Genomic DNA, 26,190 nt, shown 5'->3' on the forward strand with positions numbered 1-26,190 from the left:
TTTAGATCTGTAAGTCTCTCCCCCATGTGCTTTAGAAGGAAGACCACTGCCCATTTTAGTAGCCCCCTCTGGAGCGACTCCATCCTGTTTATATCCTCTGAAAGGTGGGGTCTCCAGAACTGTGCTCAGTATTCCCAGTGAGGTCTCACCAGGGACCTGTACAGGGGCAGTGTCACCTCCCTTTCTCTGCTGACCCTTCCTCTCCCTGTGCAGCCAAGCAGCTTTCTGGCTTTTACCATCGCTTTATCCATCTGTTTGGCCACCTTAAGATTATCAGATACAATCACCCCCAGATCTCGCTCGATTTGTGAACAAATGAACGGCTCCCCCAAATGCTGCCTGCCATTCTTAGCATTAAATCTTGGCATCCCTCGTGTTTTCCAGACACCTTCCTGGCTGTCTCTTCTGTTTGTAGATTTTAGTATTGGTCCATTAAAAAGACAAACCTTTCCCGATTAATCCTTCTGCTGTATCTCTTGTGCAAACGTGCGAGAGAGCAATCCCTGAGGCCTGCCACTAGCAATACCTCCCCTCGCCTCCCACTCGCTCACTCCAGGGTCCATGCCAAAGCACTCCATTTATTTATAAGTCTTCAGAGTACCAAACCGTGCTGAAGGCCTCGCTGAAATCCAAGTGCACTGCGTGTCGGGAGCTCCCCTGATCACCCGCCAGACTGGTAAAAGCAGAGGGCTTGCTCACATCTCGCAATCCACCGGATTCCAGAAACTGCACCAGCCTCTTTAGTCAGAAAACTAGGTAGGGTGCTGGAGGCCAGAGACGGGCAGCTTTTGAGCACCCAATTTAAAGCCCGTGTGTACAGTGCAAAAGAAAAGGCGCGGAGGGCGTAATCGTGCTCTGAGCTATGCACCAGTGCCGAGCACTGGTGCATAGCTCAGAGCTCTCCAGCTCTCCAGCACAAGAGCACTTTCGCTTGTTGGCTCTTTTTTTTTTTTTTAAACTGAAGAATTAATGAATCCCCTTGAGAGTCTCTCATTTTGGATGCACTCCAGTGGAGCCTGGGTGGATGTAGACAATAAATCTGTCGTCCTAAAAATAACCCTTCTTTTAAGGCAGCTATTTCAGCGTCCCACGATGGAGAACAGAGCGGGCAAAGCCACCCGGGATGAGCCCAGATCAGTCTGATCGATAGCAGGCTGCACTCTGCAAATTCATTTCCAGTTCTGGGGGTGAACCTAAAGGGCCTCTGAGGGAGCGGTAGGGATCAGAGAGCTGAGCTGTTCCATCTTTTTCTGCCATCATCTTTCTCTGTTAACGTCCTAAGGACCCACGAAGGCTTTATCAGCGCATGATCTTAAAAGGAGAGGGCAACTGACCGTGCGGTGCATGCAACCTGCTCGGCCACCTCTTGGCCTTGTTTTGAAGTGATGTTTACATCGCTGCCCTGCTGCTTTTCTTGGCTGTGACATTAAGGTCGCTCTACCCTGTCTTTAAAAGAGACGGAGACAAGAAAAGAAGCTTGGCAGCCGTTCAAGAAAAGCCTGAAACGTATTTAGTCAAAGCGGAGCTGGAGAAACCTGTGGCCGCACGTTGGCAGAATCACAGCCCCGCGGGAGCGCAGAGGAGTCGCTCGATTGCACAGCCGGGAGAGCTGAAATCTGGCGTAGATCCGAAACCCACATTCGGACCTGGCTGTGAGACGCTGCTGGTGCCGGGGAACCTGACTCTGATAGCGGAGGCCGGGGCCCTGCCTGCTCGCGGGTGTCCTGCGGGGCAGAATCCCAAGCCAGGCCCGTGAAAGCTGCGGGGCTGGCCACATCCACTTCGTCTCACTCTCTCTCTTACTCTCTGCAGACTTAATTTCGTCTCTGAATTGTAGATGTTTTCTGGAACAGAAGGGCTCCCGCTTCGAAGCGTGTCCCCCCCCCCCCCCTTGCCGGCGCTCTGGCGAGGCGCTGGGGGACTTCCTGCGCGCGGTTCGGCAGCTCCGCTCTTCGGCCGGAGACCTGCACGGCATTGCCCCCACCTCCACCCAGGCTCCGAAGAGCGGCAGAAGGGAGAAGCGCAAATACTGACGTCTGAAGGGCTTTCTAGAGGCTAAAAAGCCCTTGCTTTGTTGGTGCTCCTGGGGTAGCCTCCTTGACCGCCACATTCCACAGATTTGGGTTTCTAGATCGCCAGATTAAATATCGGAGTTGCCAAATTACACAGCACAATCCTTTTCAGAGTGCGGTACAGCGAGCGAGCGAGCGAGCGGCCCTTGGGTGAGGGTAGGGGGGAGGCTGGCACGCTTGATCCGAGCCAGCCCGTCCGTTCTCAGCAGGAGTCCAGTCCGAGAGCTGAACCCGGGCCAGAAGGGTGGGCAGGACTGGCTCGGTCTCTGCTGTCGTTTCCTGGGCCCTCTCTCTGTAGAAGCTGCGGTTTCCTGATCCCCAGGCGTTACCCAGTTGCTCCAACCTGATAGTTTTATCATTAGTCTGACAATGCAGTTAGTACATGAGTTGCAGGAAGGTCTCTAAAGACGTGATTACTCCCCTGGAAAAGGCTAGGAGACTCCTGCTCCTGGAAGCCATTCGGAGCAGAGGGAAGCTGTTCTCCTTGGCAGGGTTGCTGCATTTTGGATTTTTCTTTGTGTATAAGAACCGCTGCAGTTCCTGGGTGGGAGCTGTAATCACTCCGGGTCACCTGCTGCCATCCCCATGCACCTGCTGGTCACTCTCTCTCTCGCAGGGATCCCTTCCCCAGGCGCCCCAAAATGATGGAGAATAATCTGTGCATGTTCCACTTTCTACCTCCCCAGGCCTGGGTGGTTTTACTCTGCCCGTCTGATCACAGCCAGGGTCTGTCACCTCCCCAATGCCCCGACTAAGAGGGACCAGCAGCTCTCGTGGGACCTCATCCTGCGCTTACCCCACTCGCATAGACCCTCGCTTTCCAGTTTCTCTATACTTCAGCTTTCTGGGCTGCAAGCCCTCCCTCTAAGCAGCTGCTGCCTTAGGAGTGGCGGACGCGAGGCGCCCAGATGCCTTACGCAGGAGCTTTTGCGATACTGCGCGAGGTAACGGCACGAGATTTGATCAGATCTGCTTTCTTCCCCAGATGTACCGAGGTTTCAACACCATGCCCCAGGTTCAGTACATCTACACCGAGGCCTCGGAAAGCCTCTGTGGGGTGAAGCTGGAAGTGAACAAGTACCACTACCTGATCACAGGTGAGTGCCGCCCTCGTTTCTCCCGTACCGTACGGGGACTCTCCCAACGAAGAGCACCCTACGATGCTCCAGCGTGACCGCCTGGAAACAGCGTCTGCGCGCTGGAGCACCCCCAGCACCGTCACTCCCAGTCCAAAATGATTCCCAGCCCTGTGCCTGCTCAGTCATGTCGCCTTGCTGTCCTCTCTCCTCCCCGCCTGCAGAGGGACCAGGATGTCTTACAGCATCGGATCGTAATTGTGAATGTGTAATTGGTGGTGGCAGAGCGCGGGATACAGTGAAGCCCGGGACAGCTTTAAGGAGCAGGTGTCTTGCTCCTGTAATTTAGGGGGGTGCAGCAGATAATCTGGAGGAGGCCTCGTGCTTTAGCAGCACTGCAGCCTTGCTGACGGCGCCAGCGGGGCTGCAGTGCTGCTCCGAGGTGTGAGAGAGGCTCGTTTTTGCTGGCTGGGGTAGACGGAACCATTTCTTCCCCTGGAATTCGGGCAATTAGGCAAATTTTAGCTGAAAGGCGTGGGCTCTGATCCTAGGTCACTGCTGTGTACAGGGAGCAGATGTTGCGGAAAGCTATGAGCCAGCGCCACGGATGAGTGCACGTCACTCGTTTGTGACCTCCGAACGGTGCATGAAGTTCACCATTTCCTTAGCAAGTACCAGGGCGGGGCGTGACCTCCTCCTTTCTCAGCTCAGCTCTCTCCCTCGCAGCAGCCTCCTCACCGGGCTCGGTCCCGCTCTCACCACAGCACACACTCCCCCCTCCCCCCCTTCTGCTGCATGCTAGCGCTGGCGTTCACATCACGACGGAAATGTTTCCCTGTGAGCGGAAGGAACGGGGGATTGTACGTCTCAGAGATCCTAATGACAGGGAGAGCAAACACCGACTCTCTTACAAATGGATCGCTGTTGGTTTTGCCTCTGGTCATCTGGTGAGAGGTTGGGCAGGAGGATGGGAATGAGAGGGAGGGAGGGAGGAGAAAAAGGAGAGAAGCGTTCTAGAGAGCCTGAGACAAAGATGGGGAGAGAGCGCAGGCTTAGTCTAACATAACGTCATACTGGGTCAGAGCAAGGCTCCATCAAGCCCGGTTCCCTGTTTCCAACAGTGGCCAATCCAAGTCACAAGTACCTGGGGCAGGATCCCAACATTAAATAGATCCCATGCTTCGAACGCCGGCACCAAGCAGTGGCTATTCCCTATTAATAGCAGTTTATGGACTTCTCCAAGAACTTCTCCAAACCTTTCTTAAACCCAGCTAAGCTAACTGCCTTAACCACATCCTCCGGCAAAGATTTCCAAGCTTAATTATGCACTGAGCAAGAGAGAACTTTCTCCAATTTTGTTTTGAATGTGCTACTTGCTAACTTCATGAAGTGCCCCCTAGTTTAAGAGAAAATATAGGAAATGATGGCAGAAAAAAACCGGATCTGACCCTGCAAGGTGTTCAGGGCTGTAACAGCCACTCTGTGCAGGTCCCTCCGTGCCTTTCTTGGAAGCTCAATTTATTTATTTATTTAAAATCTTTTCTGTCCCGTCACTAAGTTATCTACCATCGCAACGGTTTACACGTAGGCACATAATAATGTAGGTAAAGACGTCCTATAGTACATTGTAACAGGTGCCGCCAGAGGTTCAGTTACAGTAAATCATTAAAGACAATCAATTGTTCAGTGAAGCAGGTCATGAGCGAGTGTACCAGGAGCGGTACGGGCACGGGTAAAATCCATTATAATTCAATCATTGCAGTGCAGCTTTGAGTGCAACCAGTGCCCCATTCAGGTTCTCGGTGGCTTTTTTTTTTTTGTTTCTGCTGTTAGGAATAAGGGATCCTCTCTTATCCCAGGCTTTCTTGAATTCTGCCAGTGTCTGCCTCCATTACCTCCTCCCACAAGAGAATGCCCACCCTTTCCATGAAAAACTATTTTCTGCTGCTCTGCTTCCTTTCTATTGGAAAGACTTTCTGTTAATATCTCTTGCTTATTATAATGTCTCTGCATCACTTCCCCACTGCCTCTGCTCTCCCCCCTAGTCCCATTCTGCTTGCATTGCTCTGCTCTGCCTCTCACCTGCACCTGTGCCTTGAGTCACAGCCTCCAGACCTGAATGCGGTGTTTGTGAGCGAGGCCTCTGGCTCCACGTTCCTCCCACTGCTGCCTGCCCCTGGACCGTTCCTCGGGCCGTACCGAGGCTGAGAGGGGCAGCGCTGCAGATCGGTCCCTTCAGTGTCGTGCTGGGCCGGGTGGTGGTGACTCTCTCTCTCTCTGGGTACGGTGGTCTCTTCCCAGCCCCCAGGGTCCTCTCTGCTCTGTGGACACGGGTGCTCCAAGGCCCGTTTAGCAGGGGCAGGGATGCTGATGCTAGTGACGCACGTGAGGAAAGAACCCGGTGCTGCTCTTCTGCTTATTAAAATTAACCGTGCAGTGCTTTGCAGAAAATCCCCTTGCACGAGTGTAAAACGGCAGTGAGAGAGCCTGTGTTTCACTGTCCCCCGCCAGCCGGTATTTCACACCAGGAGCTTGCACGACTTCCCCTGACAGCGGTTTCTCTGCGTCACCCGTTCAGCCCTCGGGGGATTATAAACGTTTTGTAGGAAGGGGTCTCTGCCGCCGCCGCGCTCTCTTCTCTCACTGTCGTGCGCTCTGCTTCCCGCAGGTCGCGTGTTTGAAGGGAAGGTGTACACAGGCCTGTGTAACTTCATCCAGAAGTGGGATCACCTGACCCTACCCCAGCGCAAAGGGCTGAACTATCGTTACGAGCAGGGCTGCAGCTGCAAGGTAAAGAGTTTTCTGGGTTTTGTAAAAAAAATAAATAAAATAAATAAAACCGGGGGAATTTATTTCCCGGCGCCTATGCAAGAGACGAGGCAGTGTAGGTCACAGGTCTTTGACTTTTATTTGGGCTAAATAGTGCCCTCACCAAGAGGCAGGTGCCAGGGAAGGTGCCCCTGCGTGCCAGGCCTGTGCTGCTCACGCAGCGTGAGGCTGGCAGGCAGCTCCGGGTGCAGGCGTTGGGGAGGGAGCAGCGGGGCATTCTGCCAGGGTTCGTATTTCTGAGGCTGGAAGAGAGAGTGTGAGAGTGTGTGTGTGTGGGGGGGAGGGGATGTCTGGCACCGCTGCCCGCTCTCTTCATAAAGGCAAGACATCCTGAATCTTAGACGGAGCCCTCTCCCCAGCAACGCGCCAGAAACAGGAAACCACGGCGTGGGCACCGGAGCCTGTTTGCTCCAAGACCCTGCTGGGGGGCAGTGGAAACGGGTAAGAGACCCCGTGTGTGACTGTGCAGCAGGCACTGATAAAGCCTAAGCAGCCACAAGCCTGCCTCAGTGAGACGCTGCCCCCAGCGCCTTAGCAGAGCCACTAAAAGCGTCACCGCGCCCCTCCCCCCAGGCCTGCGTATGAAGGGAAGAGAGAGCCTGCCTGGCGCGCGCTAACAACCCTGCACCTCCGTCAGGGGGCTCTAAGCTCTGGGCATCGCTCCCAGGGGCCGCCCCGCCGTTACTGCCGCGCCACACCACGATGATGATAAATCTTCCGTCCCAGCGCTCACCCAGCTTTTCTTCTGATCTGGAGGCAGCACTGCATAGGAGAGGGGCAGGGCCTGCAGCGCACGCGCTGGCTCCATGGCTTCCCTCCCCCCCCCCCGCCAGGCATTTTGGGGTTGTGCTGTTGCTGTCCTCTCCTGCCTCTTTCGTTGATTTAGCAGAGGCCTTGGGCGTGAAAGCTGCCTGCAAGTTCTGCAGAGGTGCCCAGCCCTGGCAGTGACCTGGGCACGAGCAGGGGTGGCTGGCGCTGAAGGGGCTTCGGTCAGGAACGGGTGTGGGGCTTTCTGTGAGGCAGGGGGGGGGCCTGTACCCCCGTGAGGTCGCACTCCCTCTGCTCTCTCTCTCTCACGCTGTTTACTCCCTCCTGAACGGACCCGGGCCTTGTAATGCTGGCAAACTTACATTTTGGTCCATACGGGACTTAAAGTGCGGCTCCTGCTGGTTGTAGCCCTTCTGACCTACGGGGAAGCTCGGGCCGTAAGCTGGGAGGACGCAGTGACCTACGGCTCCTTCGGAGAGAGAGAGAGCTCAGCTGTTGCTAGGGCTGAAGACGATGAGTTGGGCTCGTCCCAACGGTGTTGGCGTAGGGAAGGTGAGAGTACGTCGGCCCAAGCCGCTGCCCGCTCGAACTCCTGGCTCAGCGCCGCCCAGGAGCAAGTACCCGCTGTGTCCGCCTCCTCCTGCCCCCGCGAGGCCTGACACCCCTCTCTCTCTCTCTCTCTCTCCTTGCAGATTAAACCCTGCTACTACCGCCCCTGTTTCGTCACGGCCAAGAACGAGTGCCTGTGGATGGACATGCTCTCCAGCTTCGGCTACCCCGGCTACCAGTCGAAGAACTACGCCTGCATCAAGCAGAAGGAAGGGTACTGCAGCTGGCACCGAGGCTGGGTGCCACCCGACAAGAGCGTCGTCAATGCCATGGACCCCTAAGCGGCCATCGCCGTGGCCAAGGAGCCACCGCCGGGACAGTCGCGCTGCAGTGAGGCTCAGAGAGCAGCAGTCACATTAGTGCCTGATTTCTTACAAAAGTTTAGCACGTGGAACTCTTAAAACGAAAGCCTGCCATCCTATCCAAATGTTTATTTTTTCTAATCCACTTTTTATTTTTGTCAGAGCAGACGGTGGGTGGTATGGGAAGGCCTGGGTCGCACTCACTCCCTGACCACCTCCCTCAGCAGCCACTCTCCATTTGATTTTGCTTGTGAAATGCTCACGTTGAGGGCCTCTCTCTTCCCTTCCTTCTGTACGCACGGCTCCATGGGATGAAGAGGAGAAGGGGGCCACTCTCCCAACCTAAGTTATCTTTTAGTTTTTGACATCGTTTGTTGGGTCCTGTGCATAATTTCTGACTTGGCGTGCGTCGTAACTGGAAGAGGCAGGGATTGGTTTGTCCAGTCTCTCTTTGGCCCAGTGTGGGGCAGAGATGGCTTATCCATACTTAGTGACCCAACGCCCTTCAGCTAATGACTAAGGTCGCTTACGACCTGGGCTGGAAACTCTAACCTTTCTAAATCCGTCTGATCGCGCCTCGGGTTGAGCTGAAAGAAGAAAAGGGGCAGAAGGCACTATTGTGTTACTGGCGTGGTGGATCTAGTTAAAATATTACGAGAGAAGATGCAGTCGCTGGTTCAGAGAGCTACGATGAGTGAGATTGAGTGAGTGTGCTTGGAGTTAGGGAAGGTAAGATAACTCTGTCAAGGTCAGTCATTCCACCACGGCCGTGTTCAGGACTGCGAACCACTGCCTATCCAACGCTTGTAGACAAGACCCAGTTCAGTCTTCCTGTAACTCCTTCCTGCTGAATCCTAGAACTTGTAGGCCTGATTTTCCAAATTAGGGAAAGGAATGCAATGACCAGGGGTCACTGGAATGGGATTTTAAATAGCAGGACTGGGTCAGCCTCTTAAGGCTCCAGCAGTCTTGTATGAACCAGAATGAGTACTGGTAGTGACTGGGTGGGCAGCGTGGTCAGGAGCTTTGGTTGGGGTTAATGTGAATGATGTACCCGCTCTGCCTTCCATCTTACCAAGTTTACAAGGTAGGAAATACTCAGTTGGCTTTTCAGCCCAGGTTCGTGGTAGCCACACTATCATAGTTGGACCGTTAGGAAGAGCAGTGAATGTCTCCATTCACTCGTGCAATGAGTGGCAAAGGCAGGACAGAGAGAGCTGGAATGAGTCACGGGGCGGGTACGAGGTGGCACTAGGTTACCAGCCTGAGATAAAGTCCAACTGAGAGGTTAGTTCTGGCAATTTCATGTCATTTTTAAAAATGACAAGAGGCGAGTGGCACCTTATTGGGGCACGAGCGTTGAAGGACAGAGTCCACGTCACCAGATGGCCACAATAAAGGGGCCACTCGCCCCTTCTCACACCAGACTAACAGGGCTATCCCTCTGAAGATTTCCCCCACTTTTTTTTTTTTGTTTGCTTTTTGGAGGTTCGCTTGTCGTAATGTGGGGGGTGCATAATACAGCGCCATTTAATGTCCTAACGCTGTCCTGCCGTGGGAAATCCAGCTTGTGTCGTGAATCTGATCGAGTCGATGAATATCTGAGCGCAGGGCTCCTGGCAGGCCGCTGGTGAAACGGCTTCTTTCACCACAGAAGGGCTGGCGCTTTTAATTCAAAGCATGGTAGGGCGACCCTTGCTCATGATCCCTTAACAAAGCGTTCAACCTACGCAAAAACGTACAGGATGCCAATGGGAACCCAATCTCTGGCGTGCATGGACCTGCAGTGGAGATCTCGGGCTGAGCCTGTGTGTAAAGCTCCCTGTTCCTGAGGCCATGCCATGCGGCGCGGGGACGGGCAGCTTTCGCTGGCTGTAGCCGGTGCTGCGAGGCGCATTCGTGCCTCTCTGGATACCAGAACTCTCCTTTAAACAGGAGCAGCAGAGGCCTGGTTCGGCCCAGCCTCAGTCTGGCCCAGCCGTAGCTCGAGGATGGGTTTCTGGCTCGACCCTTCCTGTGGCCCGGGCCTGCCTTCCTATTTTATTTGCCACCGAGGTTTAATTTTACTATAGCTCATTTTTACAAGTTTTACCTCTGTCACTTTGCAGTGCTGGAGCAGTGCTGGGGTTTAGCACAGCCTGGCCCAGGCGATGGCAGGAAGTGCCAAGCTGCCTCAGTCCACATGTCCATCCAGCCCACCACCGGGCCTCTGCCATAGTCCAAGTACCCCGGCCAGTCCCGAAACCTAGATCTACTTCTTGTAACTCCCTCCCAGGGATAATTGGTGCCTTTCCCAACTCTCCCTTTGTTAATAATGATTTATGGAGTTTTCCCTCCAGGAACTTGTCCAAGTGATGGGTGCGGCCCTCCCCGTGTCATCTGCCTACGACCTTCCACATCTTAAGGCCTGATGTTGTCCGTGAGGGCGTTTTGGTCCTCACGTCACTGCTGCAGGCTGTGTGGTTTGATCATGACAGGGACCCCGGGGTAGTGTGTGGCATCCAGAGTGGTGCAGCATGGCATGAAAAGGGGGCGTGGCCAGGATGCCCTGAAGTTTTACCGCTGTCAGCATTTTAAGTCCCATTCAGGCCTCAAAACTGAAGGTGGTTTATCATCCCGATGCACGAGCGCACTCTGTGATAAGTCTGAGCGGCCACGGCGTGCTGGAGGAGGGGAGAAGAGGGTCACTGCTGCTGCTGGGCACAGCCCGGTGGGCCAGCGGGTAGGGCCTGGTTCCCAAAACGAGGAAGGAAAGTCTGGCATCAGCGCCTCACTAAATGCGCCAAGCAAAAGCATGAACCCACGTGAAAGGAAGCTTCCTCACCAAAACCAATCCACCGTCTCCTTCCAGTCCCTTCGGCTTCGTTGCCTGGGATTTGTGTTTTAATAATTCCTCCCAATAACGTAAGCAGTGTCGCTGCCTCTTCAGCCAGGAAGCGGACGGTGTTTCACTGCATCGCTTTTACTGCTGGCTGTTTTTATTTTAGTAAAGCCTATTTAAGTATTTTTAAGTGATGGCGGGGGTGGGAAAGGAGTGGGATTATGGCAGAGGCAGGATCTGTTCTGTGTGTGTGTGTGGGTGTGTGTGTGTGTGCGGTATTTAAGGGACGTAGCTTCGGGTCATTCCACCTGGGGAAACGGGGATCGGAGCAGCACGCAGGCACACAGGAGCCTTTTCCGGGTTATCCGTGTCCTGCGGCTCGTTCACGTGCAGCGCGGGCACATCATTTTCAGCTCTGTCACATCTGAATTTTGGAGGAATTTTAAGTGGCATTCATTTTCAAATGTATCAGAAGCCGTAGCGCCGGGATTGATCTCTGGCTCGGGTCTGCTGCAGCCCAGGCGTAGGGGAAGCGGCATTCCCTGCCCCTGGCACCAGGGAAGTGCAATCCCAGCACAACGGTGACCCCTTAATGTCTGGACGGAGCCCTCAGCCCCAGTTCCAATCTGAGCCGGAAGCCCAAAGGGTCAGCAGCAAAAGGCCAAGCTTATTTTTTTAATTGCAACGGCGCCAGGGGTGCGATCACTGCCCGCTGCAGCCAGAGTTACCGAGGAGCGAGGCAAAGCCCGAGGATGAGAGAGAGAGCGGCAGCTTTTTATTGCAACCGCTGCGTGTGGTTGGCCGGACAGAGGCCTGCTCGAGCCGCGTGCAGCGCAAGAGGAAGCTTAAAGGGGGTGGCAGCGAGCCCAGGCGAGAAAAGAGGCCCCTGAATGCAGGGGGGGCCTTTGATCTGGCTGTTTGCAGCATTCTGGGATGCGCGGTCGTTGCACTGAGAATAGAGGCCTGGAAACCTCCGCAGTCAGCCCAGCCTCCCAATGTTCAGGGAAGCGTGGGCGCGCGCAGCCCGATGCTGCACGGCGGCGCGCGCCTTCATCGGGCTCTCCTCGCCCTCGGTGCACGCGTGGGAAAGGCAGACAAAGCCTGCAAAGCATTTGCTGAAAACTGATCTGAGGATTGCCTCTTTCTCTTCCGATAGCTCGTGGAACAGAGGATGATTTATATCTGCCGTGGAAGCTGTACATAGACAGAGCAGCTTCCCTGCAGCTCGCTCACTTGCTGTATAATTTAATACCATTTAGTATCCACCACCTTTGAGTATTTCAATCAAACTATTGTGAAAATCTTTTAAATCTTTTATTGCTTGGATGCGGATGAGGACATGTATGGGTAGTAGTCTGTAGTGTGTCTGCTCATTTAAGAAATGCAAAGTTAAAGTTATTTTCATATAAAGAAATCCATTTTATATTGTAGAGAATTAAAGCTATTGTGGCCGCTTAAGGACTGAAGTACTAAGGGCTTTTTCCCATTTTATTCTGATTTGGGGGCAGGGGAATGCTTAGGCCATCTGCCCTCTAACACCTTGAACTGAGCTTGGGGAAGACTAAAGCAGCTTTATTAGATCCCAGTGCTTGTGAAATCCCTCTACTCAGACAGAATATGCTCCTGCTTGCTTGTACGGCTCCTATAACTATTGACCAGTACTCTTATAGTGTCCAACCCAGGTCCAGCTGGCAGAAACGCAGTGCAATACAAGCTAATGTCACAGCTGCCTATGCGTTTGCACTGAAACAGGCTCCAGGGTGAGAATTCACTGCAATTGCTATAGTAAAGGGCTCGCCCTGAACCAGTGCTTCCCAGACCGGTCCATAAACCATTATTAAGGCAGAGTTGCATGGCGTCTGTCTATTCCTTGGGTTCCTGCCAAGTACCTGTGACCTGGCTTGGCCACTGTTAGAAAGAGGATGCTGGACTTGATGGACCTTTGGTCTCACCCAGTATGGCAAGTTCAAAAAAAAAATAAATAAATAAAATTAAAAAAAAAAAAAAAAAATATATATATATATATATATATATAAATATGCATGAGATAAATTTGCATATGCTAAGTTTCCACGACATGCAAATTTATCTCAAGTATATTGCTGGTGGATATCCTGAAAACCAAACTGCCTGGGGGTCCTCCAGGATAGGTTTGGGAAGCGACGTGGTGGGGCGGGAGCTCCCACGCATCTGACCACGCGTGGCATTTCCCTTTCAAAACTGAAGCAGAACTTTATTAACCTCTCTAAAGTTAAATGAGAGTAAAATTCAATCTGCCTGCGTATTATAAACCGTACAACTGAGAGAAAGGCTGTCCCTCGTCCTTCATGGCGGTCTTATCTTCTACCATCTACATGGCCCTTATTCTTGATTCCTCACCCTTGTCTTGCTTGTCTCACTCCACGTTTCCTTCTAACCTTCTTTGGTATGTGATCTGAAAGAGTGCCAGAGCTCGGCTGAAGTGGACACTGGGGGAAGGCTGGTCTTCTCCCACATGCTTGGAGTGGTGAGGAAGCTCCGCCTTCTCACAGGCCACGCCTCCTAGCTGAGACAAGTGAGTGCATTCCAAAGGAAGCTGGCACTCCCAGCATGCGGTGGAAAGTGACTTCAGCATCCAGTTCACTGAAGAGTGGACCTGTCTAAACCACTACGATTGTCTAGTGGCGCCGTTCACGAGCGGAGCACGTCACTTTGTGGTCATTTGTGGGAGAGAAAGCAAAGCCACGCTGAGGGGTTTGTCCAGGAGGAATGGGATTGTGGTTCTCTGCCCTTTTATTTATAAATTTGCCTTTGCGTGAATGTATATTGTCTTCCTGCTCACGTTTCACAGTGTTCCTTATTCTCAACAATAAATGGTATTTTTATTTCTATCACAGATGCTCTGCCTCTTGTTTCTGCCTGTGACTCTGATTATAATGTTTCTTGAGGTTTTAGAGAGAGCGGTTTTTGGGCTGTACGTTCCTGGCGATGGAGGAACGAAGCTGTAATCTGTGCTTGTCACCGCACCAGGGCTGACGGCTCTCCCTCTGGAGCAAGGAAACTCTCTCCTAGCTGACACAGAGAAAGCGGGCCAATGTTCTCTTCCTTCGGTGCATTTCAGATTCACCTCCTGTCTCAAGTTAAGGTGAAAGTGGCAGGTGAGCTGCCTGAGAAATGAAAGGGTTCTGGCACCCAGGCAGTGTAGCAAATGGATAGTGTGAGCAATCGTACAGCGGGTTTACAGCACAAGATGAAATAAATAAGCAGGCCTCAGCCTCTGACCCTCCCCAGATCCACCGAGCACTAAACGCCCAGGGGCAATCCATGCACGACGCATGCTACGGTGCTCCCCAGCCACGCCCACAATACTCCCTCCCCCAGGGGACGCTGTAACGAGGCGCGCTGAGAAGGGCGCCGTTTAACCCGCAGTCGTGCGCGCACTCTGCTGCCGATTCAGCAGCCGGCGTCTGCATCACAGAACAATGTGTGTATTTCTTGCTAAAGAAGACATCAGCTATTACTCCCCCGCTGCCGACAGGGGCGCCGGCAACTTCACTCCTAGTCTGAGGCAGAGTAAAATTTCCAGGGCTAACGTTAAGTGTATGGGCGGAAGCTGGAGATCCACTGCTGCGAGGTGTAGCTGGGACTTTGTGTGTAAAAAAAATAGTTTGTGCATAAATCAGGTTTGTATACACATTTTTTTTTAACTCCAGGTGCATTAGCATACCATTAGCTTACTACATGGGGAATTAAAAAGATTTTTAGCATGTGAATGTCAGCGCACAGGTTTAACGATCCCTTTATTACATGGGCTCATCAGTAGCCTGAGAGATAAGGGTAAGAATATCAAGGAAGACAAGAAAGAAAGCTGGGCAGTCAAAGGGAGAGCTTCAACTGTAACGCCAAACACAAACTGAGAAGCTCTGTTCCAACACACAAGTGGCTTCTGGGTCTTTGAGCCACTTGTAAGTTTTAAGGAAGACCTTGAGACAAAATGTACTTAACCTTATTGATGGGAGCGGGCTGATATGTTGGTGTGTGAGATGAACCGTGTGGCTCACAGCAATGAGTTGGGGGCTGCCAGTCTGGAGGCACGGAACCTGTTGCATTTCCAGGATACCTGTAACGAATGGGGCACGAGATAGCTCTGCACCCATTGAGTCGCAAATCTATCTCCTGCATATTCATTACGGATGTCCTGAAAACCCAACTGGTTTGATGTGCCTCCAGGGGAAGAGTAGGAAATGATGGTAAAATGCTGATCAGATCCATTCAAAACGACAGAGACTACAATGATATGTGAGCAGTTCATGAGTGACCGAGCACAATCGACAAGTGACATCATTGTCCAGAAGGTCCCTGAGGACTGTAAATCTGTACAGAACGTGTATAATATAAAAGCATAAGGCATCCCCGAGGCAGGATTCCTTCTGGCTTTCTACATAATTACAACCGGAAGCCTGGCTCCATGTCTTAGGAAATCAGAGGCTGCTTGGGGGGGTGGGTGCTGACGTAGGCTACGCACCTCACACTTATAGCACAGGTATCTTCTTACCCAATCGAGGAACTGTTTACACAAGACAAGCAATACGAATATCCTCACTAATGCTAACCAAGCTGAGGGCCTCAGCCCCTTAGAAATCTCCACTAGGTACAGACTCGAGGATTCAAACCAGTTTGCAACGGATTCTCCGCCTACAAGGTGAACTGTTGCGGACCATCCTGCACCCCATAAAGAACTGGATTAAGACTGGTTTCCAGTGCTCTTCTGCAACGTTCAGCAGGGGACTGCACTGCATCAAGCCATAAGGTTTTGAACGGATCCCAGACGCAATGGGCAGAAGTGGTCTGCCACCCTCGGACCTTCCCAGCTTTTAAGTCAACTCGGAACAGCCTGGCCCCAAAGAATAAACAACCCCCAGCGGCACTCACCATCTGCTTGTGGGTAGGGAAGAAGGACTGCTCCACCAGGGGAAACTTCTCCGCCCCCAGGGCCTGGAAGATCTTGATTAGCTGGGAAAACTGGAGGAAGAAACAGAACGGAAGGGGGAGAGAGCAGAAAGAGTTAAAGAAAAGCCGAGGTGGAGGGGAAGGAGACGGGCGGAGAGAGTCAGCAGCTTTTCATGGATCTAAGAAACCAAAATTAGCAAGAGGAGCCCAGGACTTCACCCGCAGGCTGATCTTTCACCAGAATATCGGCAAATCCCAAATCCACTCCAATTGCCTGATCTCTGAAGCCCTAAGAAACAGGTACAAAGGAAATGCAAAATAACTCCCCTCTCCGTCCCAAAACTGACCTGAGGCATCCAGGAGGAGGGCAATGTAAGCACAAGCCTCTGGCACCGTTTCATTTAACGTTTCTGGAGCACGTTGTAGAGCGGGTGGGGGGGGGGGGGGTGCACAATTCTTTTCACTGGGTACAAACCCCAAAAGGAACTGCTCCCAGAATGCCTGGCTGCTTGGCGGGGTCCTGGCCAGGGCTGTGCGGCTCTTTTCCTGCTGAAGGACCTGTGCTAAGAGACTGCAGGCCTCTCCCGGGCCCTCTCCCAGCCTCCTCTATCCATATTTCCTTTTCTCCCTAGGCTGGCTGCTGTTGCCTTTAGCTGGGATTACAGTGCGTCTCACAAGTCCATTTCATCACTTGCCTTCCCAATCACCGCTTCTGCCATGGTCAAGGATCAATGAATGAAAAACACCTCCCTGCCAGACTTTTTTTTCAGTGCGCTCGGCTATTAACGCCTGTGGGACACTGCTGGGATTCCTGGGTCCCTGGGTCTGCGGGACACTCATGCCACTCGGTGCAGGTTACCCCATGCTCCAGGCAGGCGATAATACCTGAGAGCTAAATGTGCGTCTCAGACGCACACTTTTTTTTTTTTTTTGCATGCGGCGTGAATGAGTAATAGCCGCATTAGGATGCATTTGCATGTGATGAGCGCTAACTCATTATAACGTTATATTTATTCTACCTGCCTTTATCTTCCTTCCAGCTTGTCTTCAAGCCTCCAAGTTTTTTCCATTCCTTGTTGATTGTAACTTTGACTTATTCCTTTTTCCTTTGTTATCTATTATTAACCAGAATTGTTACCTTAGTTTTCCCTTGTTAAAATGTAAACCGATCCGATATGGTTATCTACTATGAAGGTCGGTATAAAAAACTGTTAAATAAATAAATAAATAAATAAATAACTCATTCACTCCGCGTCGGATGCGCGTTAAATAGGCGCTAATCTCCCTATTGCATTAGGGGGTGGATTAGCGCCTATTTAACCCGCGTCCGACTGCGGGTTATACAGTGCGCTCGACTGCATCGGCCCGAATACACTGCCAGGGAGGCTGCACATGTGACTGCACCAATCCAGAGACAGCTGCCAAGCTCATTATAGCCTTGAGCTCTTCAAAGACAGTATAAGCACTTGCACAGGAAACCACAATATAGCTCCTAAAATACACATTACCAAAGTCTGCACTATACTGCACCAACGCCATAGTGCCACCAACAGAATCAGGCACTATACTGCTCCAAAGCCATAGTGCCACCAACAGAATCAGGCACTATACTGCACCAACGCCATAGTGCTACCAACAGAATCAGGCACTATACTGCACCAACGCCATAGTGCCACCAACAGAATCAGGCACTATACTGCACCAACGCCATAGTGCTACCAACAGAATCAGGCACTATACTGCACCAACGCCATAGTGCCACCAACAGAATCAGGCACTATACTGCACCAAAGCCATAGTGCCACCAACAGAATCCGGCACTATACTGCACCAACGCCATAGTGCTACCAACAGAATCATACACTACACTGCACCAACGCCATAGTGCCACCAACAGAATCCGGCACTATACTGCTCCAAAGCCATAGTGCCACCAACAAAATCATACACTACACTGCACCAACGCCATAGTGCCACCAACAGAATCAGGCACCATACTGCACCAAACCAAAGTGCCACCAACAGAATCATACACTATACTGCACCAACGCCATAGTGCCACCAACAGAATCCGGCACCATACTGCATCAAAGCCATAGTGCAACCAACTGAATCCGGCACCATACTGCATCAAAGCCATAGTACAACCAACAGAATCAGGCACTATACTGCACCAAACCAAAGTGCCACCAAAGGAATCCTACACTACACTGCACCAACGCCATAGTGCCACCAATAGAATCCGGCACCATACTGCATCAAAGCCATAGTGCAACCAACAGAATCAGGCACTATACTGCACCAAAGCCATAGTGCCACCAACAGAATCAGGCACTATACTGCACCAAACCAAAGTGCCACCAAAGGAATCCTACACTACACTGCACCAAACCAAAGTGCCACCAAAGGAATCCTACACTACACTGCACCAACGCCATAGTGCCACCAATAGAATCCGGCACCATACTGCATCAAAGCCATAGTGCAACCAATAGAATCAGGCACTATACTGCATCAAACCCATAGTGCCACCAACAGAATCCTACACTACACTGCACCAACGCCATAGTGCCACCAATAGAATCCGGCACCATACTGCATCAAAGCCATAGTGCAACCAATAGAATCAGGCACCATACTGCATCAAACCCATAGTGCCACCAATAGAATCCCTCCCTGTACTGCACCAAACCCCTAGTGCCACCAATAGAATCAGGCACTAAACCGCACCAACTCCATCATGCTACCTTGCATTTCAGTTGCTTGGCTATTGTTTTTAACATAAGAGCTACTCTTCTCCAATTTCTGTCTTCTCTGTCCTCCCTTAACAAGTTATAGCTTGGGATGGCCGTATCCCCATGAAGAGACTCAGTGAATCATGTTTGCATAACAGCAAGAAAAACAGATGCCAGCCTCCCTGGCAGTGTATTCTCGGAGGCCGATGCAGCCGAGCGCACTGAATAACCCGCAGTTACTACTCTTAACAGAAACATAGAAGTAACCTGCACGGAGCGGCAGTTACTATCCTTAACATAAGGCTTGGGGGTATCCTGCACGGTGCAGCAGTTGCTATCCTTAACAGAAGGCATAGTGGTAACCTGCACGGAGCGGCAGTTAATGCCCTTAACAGAAACATGGGGGTGTCCTGCACAGAGAACCTTAAGGGTTTCTCCCATCCAGGGCGCACCTTGATACCTGCTGAGCTCAATGGGCCATTCTCACCTGCGGGACCCTACCTCAGCCATGGATATGGCGAATATGCCTTTCAACCTATCGCCATATCCATGGCTGAGGGGAGAGGGGGGACGAGGAACCCCACGACAGAAGTGCTGCTCTTGCTTGCTGTGGCTTGCAAGCTGTACTTCCCCATTTTGGAGATAAACCCGTCTGCAGATAGGGGAGTCCTTGCTCCGTTACTGGAGCGCGGGCTTCCTTGGGGGAAGTATTTGCAATCTGTTCCGAGATCGCCCTGGTACCATTAGGGTTTCTGAGCCGGTGAAGAAATCCTGCATTTGTGGCAACCTGACTCCTGTCTTTCAGTGGAGGGTTTCTGAATTGGCTCTCAGTCTCAGCTGTTCCCAACAGGCTGCGGGCTCTATCTCGGTGGGTAACTCCCTACTGGAACTGGCAGTGGGTTCTTCGCTTGGGGCTGGGATACACCACCCAGCGACTTGTGCTTACCCTGACAGTCCTTGTGTTCTCGCTCCCTCCGACTTCCAGTTGGGATGTCGTGGGGAGGGGAGGAAATTCTAAGGCATTCCTGGTATATCTCCGTGTATACCTGCAGGGAAGGATGCACCACGTTTTCCCCATATTTTCGCCAGGCTCTGGCCAGTACTGCCTTTAGCGTTTCTCTCTTCACTAGGCTGCCCAAAGTGCCTTCCTGCTCACCTGACCGATCCTGTAGACAGGATGCAGTGTGGGTGAGTTTCAGGCCTAACTTCTCTCCCTGCTCGGGAGTTGGGCTAGCGATCTATTCAGGGCTTGCAGTTCATCCCCTGAAACTCTTGACGCCGTCTCTCATGGTCAGCTAGGTCTGGTAGGATCTGTCCCAGGCCCTGTCGCTGCTGCTGATTATTCTCCAAGCGTTGCTTGGGCTTTTCTGCCCGTTGTGCCTGTCAGCCACACGTGGGCTCCGTGTCCGTAGAGACAATTCTGTCCTTCCGATGTCAGTGCAGTGCAGTTTCTTTCGGTTGAATTTTCGGCTATCTTCTAATGCCGAAGGAAACTGTGCGATCTTCATCCACGAGTCCTTCTCTTGTTTACATCTCTAGGTCTGCTTCCTTGTCAGGGTTACTCACCCGAAACCCTGCTTGTAATGTTTTGCTTCTGTTCACACTCGCATCGCTCCTCTACCTTAGGCGCCCCTGCTACGCATGAGGACTTTGTGTCTTGCTCATTTCTATGGTTTTTCTTTCTAGAACCCAATCCTTCTCCAGCCTGGACCCCCTTGTGGGTCGGCTGCCTCACAAGCAAAAGGGAGACAGGTAGTGTTTCTGCACTGTGAGGTTTCCCCCTTTGTCCCGCCCAGACAGCCCATGTGTGAGAACTACCACTCTGCTTGTCCTCGGCGTGCTTACCTGTAACAGGTGTTCTCCGAGCACAGCAGGATGTGGGTCCTCATGAAACCCACCCGCCTCCCCTGGTTTCTCCATGGACTGAAGGACTCTGCCTAGGGGGCAGGGTGATGACTACAGCTGCACATGCTCAGTAGGGCATGCTTGAAAGTTCTAGATTCTTTGAGATCAAAGTTCTGCGCTGGGCTCCATCCGATGATGTCACGCATGTGTGAGGACTAACATCCAGCTGACCTCAGAGAACACCTGTTACAGGTAAGCAACTCTGCTTTCTCCCATAAGCCTTGGGCCCTAGAGGTTCAGCCTCCCCCCAGATTCGAAGAATCCATGCCCTGGGATTGAAAGGACTGGTGATTGAGAACTGGGACTTATCCCTGGGACTGTGTCCCCTGCACCCAATCTAGTAGTAACACAGAAGCAGGGGGTTGCATGTACTGTGTAATAAATGTGGGATATTGCATACCCTCACTGACAGTGTAATAAGAACATAAGAAAATGCCATACTGGGTCAGCCCAAGGGTCCATCAAGCCCAGCATCCTGTTTCCAACAGTGGCCACTCCAGGCCATAAGAACCTGGCAAGTACCCAAAAACTAAGTCTATTCCATGTCACCATTGCTAATGGCAGTGGCTATTCTCTAAGTGAACTTAATAGCAGGTAATGGACTTCTCCTCCAAGAACTTATCCAATCCTTTTTTAAACCCAGCTATACTAACTGCACTAACCACATCCTCTGGCAACAAATTCCAGAGTTTAATTGTGCGTTGAGTGAAAAAGAACTTTCTCCGATTAGTCTTAAATGTGCCCCATGCTAACTTCATGGAGTGCCCCCTAGTCTTTCTATTATCTGAAAGAGTAAATAACCAATTCACATCTACCCGTTCTAGACCTCTCATGATTTTAAACACCTCTATCATATCCCCCCTCAGCCGTCTCTTCTCCAAGCTGAAAAGTCCTAACCTCTTTAGTCTTTCCTCATAGGGGAGTTGTTCCATTCCCCTTATCATTTTGGTTGCCTTCTCTGTACCTTCTCCATCGCAATTATATCTTTTTTGAGATGCGGTGACCAGAATTGTACACAGTATTCCAGGTGTGGTCTCACCATGGAGCGATACAGATAAACGTGTAATATCACATGCTCCTAGGAACTTTGTAATTACTTGTGGGACATTACAGAGCCTCAATATCACATATTGTCAGGGAAGGGTAATGATTTTTAGCTATTGCAAAGTCCTGTTGGATAATGCAATACACGGGGATGTTTTACGATCCATGGTGTCTTTTCTCTGGAAGGGAGCAGCAGGTACTGGGTCTCCCCCATTAGAATCCTCTGGGTACTTCCCAGTGACCTGGGCTGCCACTTTTGGAGACAGGATGCTGGGCTGGACGGATCCTTGGTCTGACTCGGCCCAGCTCGTGCTCTTATAATGAATGTGGCGTATCACTCACCACCCAGGGCTTGCTGCAGAAGTTATAGATGGAAAACATGGAATTAATGCTGGGGATTCCGCCGTACTGAAAGCCGATGACGATGCTTCGGAAGTCCTCGCCTTGCGTCATGCTATAAGCGTGCTGTCGGATCAGAACAAAGTCTGGCTTGAAGGATCTAAAAAAAAAAAGAGAACCAGAGATAATTTCGGTTTCAAAATCATTTTTCTCTCTTTTACAAGCAGCAAGCAGAACACTCCAGTCTTCCCAGGAAGCCTTCCCTACCCTCCTGCCGCCAAAGGAAATTAGATTACAGGGGACACCCAAGGAGGCCAGTCCAGAATACTGCAACGCTTTTCAGAAACCCCTTTGCTAGACAATTACCCAGCCTTTGGAAAACAAACGCTTGCTTCTTTGGCTCTGCTTTCTGCCTTGTTTTATGTGACGAGCATGTCTTGACAGCTGTCCAGTGGCACTGTTGAATTAAGTTGATCTTACACTGATGTTTTAGTTCATTTTACTCAGCCTAAAGTTAGCGATAGTCACTCTTGTGTTTGTATTTTTATGTATTTTGTAACTTTTATGTTTCTTTTGATTCCCATTCGGTGGTGGTGACGCTTTTTGGCGGCAGAGACTTTCGTTTCTGTTCATCTTTCGTTTATGTCATTGCATCTGCTTGTTAGTTATGGCGATGGTAGTGATGTGAGGTTTTCTATGGAGGGTTGTTGATTAAGATTGTGGTTTTTGTTTTAAACTTTGTTACCCACTTCGGGCATGTTTTTATGAGAAAGCGGGCTTGAAATCTGTACAAATAAATACACTTCCTTTTCTTTACATTTTTTTGATCGTAAAACCTTTCTCCTCTTTCAGTCCTCTTCATGTCTTTCTTCTCTTTCTCTTGCTAAGTTATGCTCGGTTCTCCTGCTTCCTCTGTTGCTAGACTGGGTGCACTACTTATTTTGCCGTGCACAGTGGTGGTGTTGGAGATTTAATAAGAAACCCTATTTCCTCTGAGCTTGTGCAGAGCTCATAGGATGTGCTGTAAGGGGGACTTTTGGACAGGATGTTGTCTATCTTATTGACGGGAAGGATGGCAGGACTCTAATGCTAATTCCAACGTCATAGCAAGCCTGCAGCACAGGTTGCACAATCTAATGCCAGCTGAGATTGCCGAAGGCTGATCCTCTTCCCTGGGTGCATTAATCTCTTCAGAAGCTCCCCATGGTACGCTGGATAAAACAGGTGATACAGAAATGGCTTTATTGCATTATTAAGACAATAACTTAAAAAGATGAACTTGGGGAAATCCACTTCTTATCCCTGGGATAAGGAGCCTGGGATCTCTCCACCCCTTGGGATCCTGCAGGTGACCTGGATTGGGCACAGGATGCTGGGCTTGATGGACCTTTGTTCTGACCCAGTATGGCATGTTCTTATGTCCTTATGTACCCTACAAAGCTGAGAAATACTACGACACTGTAAAACAATCGATGAGCTGATGCCAGTGACAGAAAAGGCCTCATCAAAAGGATGAGAAATGCCAGCACCTACGACAGAGAAACTGATCAAACAGATCAATGCTGATGTGAAAAAACAAATAAGAAAAGCAATGTGGATGCCAGCTAAACAGTATAAAATGTGGAGAAAATAGGTCTGGTGCGAGACCTGCCCCCTAACAAGAGCTGGTTCTCATGTGCAGTGACTGAATTAACCACTGGTGGCAACAAAATGCACTCAAAGCAACAAAGAAAAGAAGAACTCAGATCATTTCTGAATGTTTCTATAGAAAGTAGGATGTTTGTGCCTTCAGCGCAGGCTGCCAGGCTCTAAGTGCTTCCTGTATCTTACAGGATGTTTGTCTCGCCAGTTTTCTTTTCGTTAACTGTTTCCCTAAATGAAGAATTTGTTGGCTGATCCTCTTCCAACGTTCGCTTGCGTATGCTTCCGCCTTCTCCCGCCTACGCGACCGGGTTCGGTTCACTTTGCTGGGTCCGGTCCTGCCCAGGGAGAGCAGATTAGATTATACACGAAAGGTTATAGGTTATGACGCTGGTGCCTGATAAGCTCTTCAATAGGCAAAAGATTACCAAGGGCCGAAAGGTGCTTAATTAATATTGTGATGGTCACATTATGGAGGAACCAGGCCCACAGAAGGACAAACCGATGAGATGTTCCCAACGTTCATCGGTATATAAAAGCCTACAAATAAATAAATCAATCTTTGGGACTCTCCGCCACCGGATTCTGGCTTCCATGCCTCGCCTTGGCAAGGCCGGGTTTGACAGAGATAATTAATTCAAGTCAATAGAACTTTAGAGACTAACATTCAGAGCTCCTATGAGTAAAGCTAATTTTCCGACAGAAAGCCGCGAGTGCGGCTACTTTAAGTGAGGATTAATCTGCCAATGTACAGGGACAGGGAAAAGGGGCGGCAAGGAAGGGCTGAGTTCAGTGATGCTTAATGTTGGGTGAGTTTACACCCTTAGTACAAATATGTTTAAGATTTTCATGATTTTATCTTTCGTTTAAAAATGTGAATCTGCTTTATGACCATGAGCAATGGTAATAATGTAATTTATTTTGCAAAATGTAATAAAATATCATTTTAAAAAATGTCTATGCCACACCAATTCAAAATATATGTGGAAGGTAACAACAAATCAAACCTCCTCAATAATATATTATACATCTGCTCTAAAGAAAACACACAGCGGTACCCTCTGTATACTGCAAAATTAGTGCGCACTGAGCACTGCTACCCATGCCATCTGCATTGTTCAGTTCCCAGTTTTATGTTCCTATGACCCTCCCTCGGCACATTCACTGCAGGTCACATCTTTCTAGGACTATCAAAGGCTCATTGACGTTTGAAATGTTGTACACCAACTGAACTAAATAGAAAAACTTCCCCAACTTATCTGAATATCAGTGAACACTTATTGAGGATCGCCATCCACGTCTGCATGAACTCTTTATCATCTGTGAATAACATGGGTTCCTTTTGGATACGCAGTCCTCTAGGGATTATTTCTTGTTTTATACACTCAACCAATGTTGTGCCGTGTAATTCCACTCGAATGCGTTTCTTACTGAGTCTTACCAGCTCGTCCCAAGATGAGTTAGTTTGAGTGATGGCAGAATTAGATAATAATGATGGTAATGTTTTAATGTCAGCAATATGGGCCTCCGTGAAACTAAAAATGTGTTTCCCCGCATTCGAGTAGAATTACACGGCACAACATGTTGCGCTCGGGGGTGGACCCTTGTCCTGGGGCAAGGATGGAATGGCTCCTAAAAGGGAACAGGAGGTAACTGGCACCAGGGGGGCGGAGCACTGAAGGAGACAGAGGCTAGGTAGAGCTTCACCACTGGAAGCCCCAGGTCCCCCCCAGGGAGGAGCCCGTAGGGACCCGGGCCGCTTGGACTTAGGTGGGCCTCGCAGGGTCTCCTGGGAGAATGGAAGTCCGGCGTGCCCACAGACACAGAAGGAGCTCGGTCAGGTTCGAGCTGGAGCAGGGAGAACCAGAACAGAGTTGGTGATGACAAGGCGAGGAACAGAGCCAGAATCTGGAGGCGAGGTCAGGCAGGCGAAAGGTCAATGTCCATAGGTCAGTCCGAGAAGTAGTCAACGAAGCAAGGGTCAGATACCAGAGGTCAGACGTAGTCAGAGGCAAGCAGAGGTCTAGAGGACAGGCGAGCAGGTCTGGAACAGGCTGAGGACTTTGAGGCAGGCGAGCAGGTCTGGAACAGGCTGAGGTCTTTGAGGCAGGCGGCAGACAGACAGATGAGTCAGGAACTAGCTTGGGTCGAAGACAGGCGGCAGTCAGGCAGGCAGGTCAGAAACAAGCAGAGGTCAGTACCAGAAGTCAGTCCGAGGGTACTATGTGGGAAGGCAGATAGAAGAACACAGGAACAGGCAGGACTCAGGAACAAGGATGCTGAAACAAGTCAGGAACGGAACTGGAACAGAAGGATCCTGGAACGAGACTAGGAACAAGCGCAGAGACAATCTAGCATCCTTGCCAAGGCAAGGAAGTGAAGTCAGGAACTTCCTTATATTGTAGATCAATCAGGGCGCGCCGCGGAACCCAGACCCGCCCTCGGCCCTACAAGTGTCGGGGTAGGCCGCGAGCGCACGCATGGGTGTGGCTAGCATGGAGGAAGACGCTGAACCTCAGTGTGAGGCCTGGCGCACAGTGGAAGGCCCGGCAACCGCCGCCGCGGAACGCCAGGGCCTAGCTGGGCTAGCAACTACCGCGAGGGAGGTCGTCCCGGGACCCGCTGAGGAACTATTTTATTTTATTTTTAGCTTTTCTATACCGAAGTTCCTGTAAAATATACATATCACATCGGTTTACAATGTAACTACAACATTCGCTCAGGGCGATACAAAGAACTATGCAGGTGAGCGGTCCCGTGCGCAGGACGGTCACGGGTGGGGCGCGTAACACAACATTGGTTGAGTATATAAAACAACAAATAATCCCTAGAGGACTGCGCATCCAAAAGGAATCCTTGTTATTCACAGATGATAAAGAGTTCATGCAAACTTGGATGGCGATCCTCAATAAGTGTTCACTGATATTCAGATAAGTCAGGAAAGTTTTTCTATTTAGTTCAGTTGGTGTACAACATTTCAAAAATCAATGAGCATCGGCGTTTTCATAGCGATCAACGTGATAGATAACTTTTGCAGTCGAAAAATTGACGCATAGATATGGACTGGTAACTTAAGATTGTTAGAGTTTTTTCACATACAAGACAAACACATTTTTTTTT

At 50.7% G+C, this 26,190-nt stretch overlaps 2 protein-coding genes across 5 annotated transcripts in view; one reads left to right on the top strand and one right to left on the bottom strand.

Moving 5' to 3' along the window:
* Window positions 1-8,880, top strand: part of TIMP3 (TIMP metallopeptidase inhibitor 3) — a 46,707-nt gene extending 37,827 nt beyond the window's left edge. Inside the window, exons 3-5 of the mRNA XM_029597329.1 lie at window positions 3,058-3,169; window positions 5,817-5,938; window positions 7,438-8,880. Of these exons, the coding sequence (XP_029453189.1) occupies window positions 3,058-3,169; window positions 5,817-5,938; window positions 7,438-7,635 (432 nt within the window). The 3' untranslated portion in view covers window positions 7,636-8,880. The remainder of the gene's footprint in view (window positions 1-3,057; window positions 3,170-5,816; window positions 5,939-7,437) is intronic.
* The window catches only part of SYN3 (synapsin III), a 387,951-nt gene that overhangs the window by 186,245 nt on the left and 175,516 nt on the right, over window positions 1-26,190 (bottom strand). For all 4 annotated transcript variants that reach the window (XM_029597328.1, XM_029597325.1, XM_029597326.1 and 1 more), the window contains exons 6-7: window positions 21,433-21,589; window positions 15,389-15,478 (exon numbers count right to left, since the gene is read on the bottom strand). In XM_029597328.1, the coding sequence (XP_029453188.1) occupies window positions 15,389-15,478; window positions 21,433-21,589 (247 nt within the window). The remainder of the gene's footprint in view (window positions 1-15,388; window positions 15,479-21,432; window positions 21,590-26,190) is intronic.

Source organism: Rhinatrema bivittatum, chromosome 4 (assembly GCF_901001135.1).
Source record: "Rhinatrema bivittatum chromosome 4, aRhiBiv1.1, whole genome shotgun sequence".
Classification (NCBI taxonomy): domain Eukaryota; kingdom Metazoa; phylum Chordata; class Amphibia; order Gymnophiona; family Rhinatrematidae; genus Rhinatrema; species Rhinatrema bivittatum.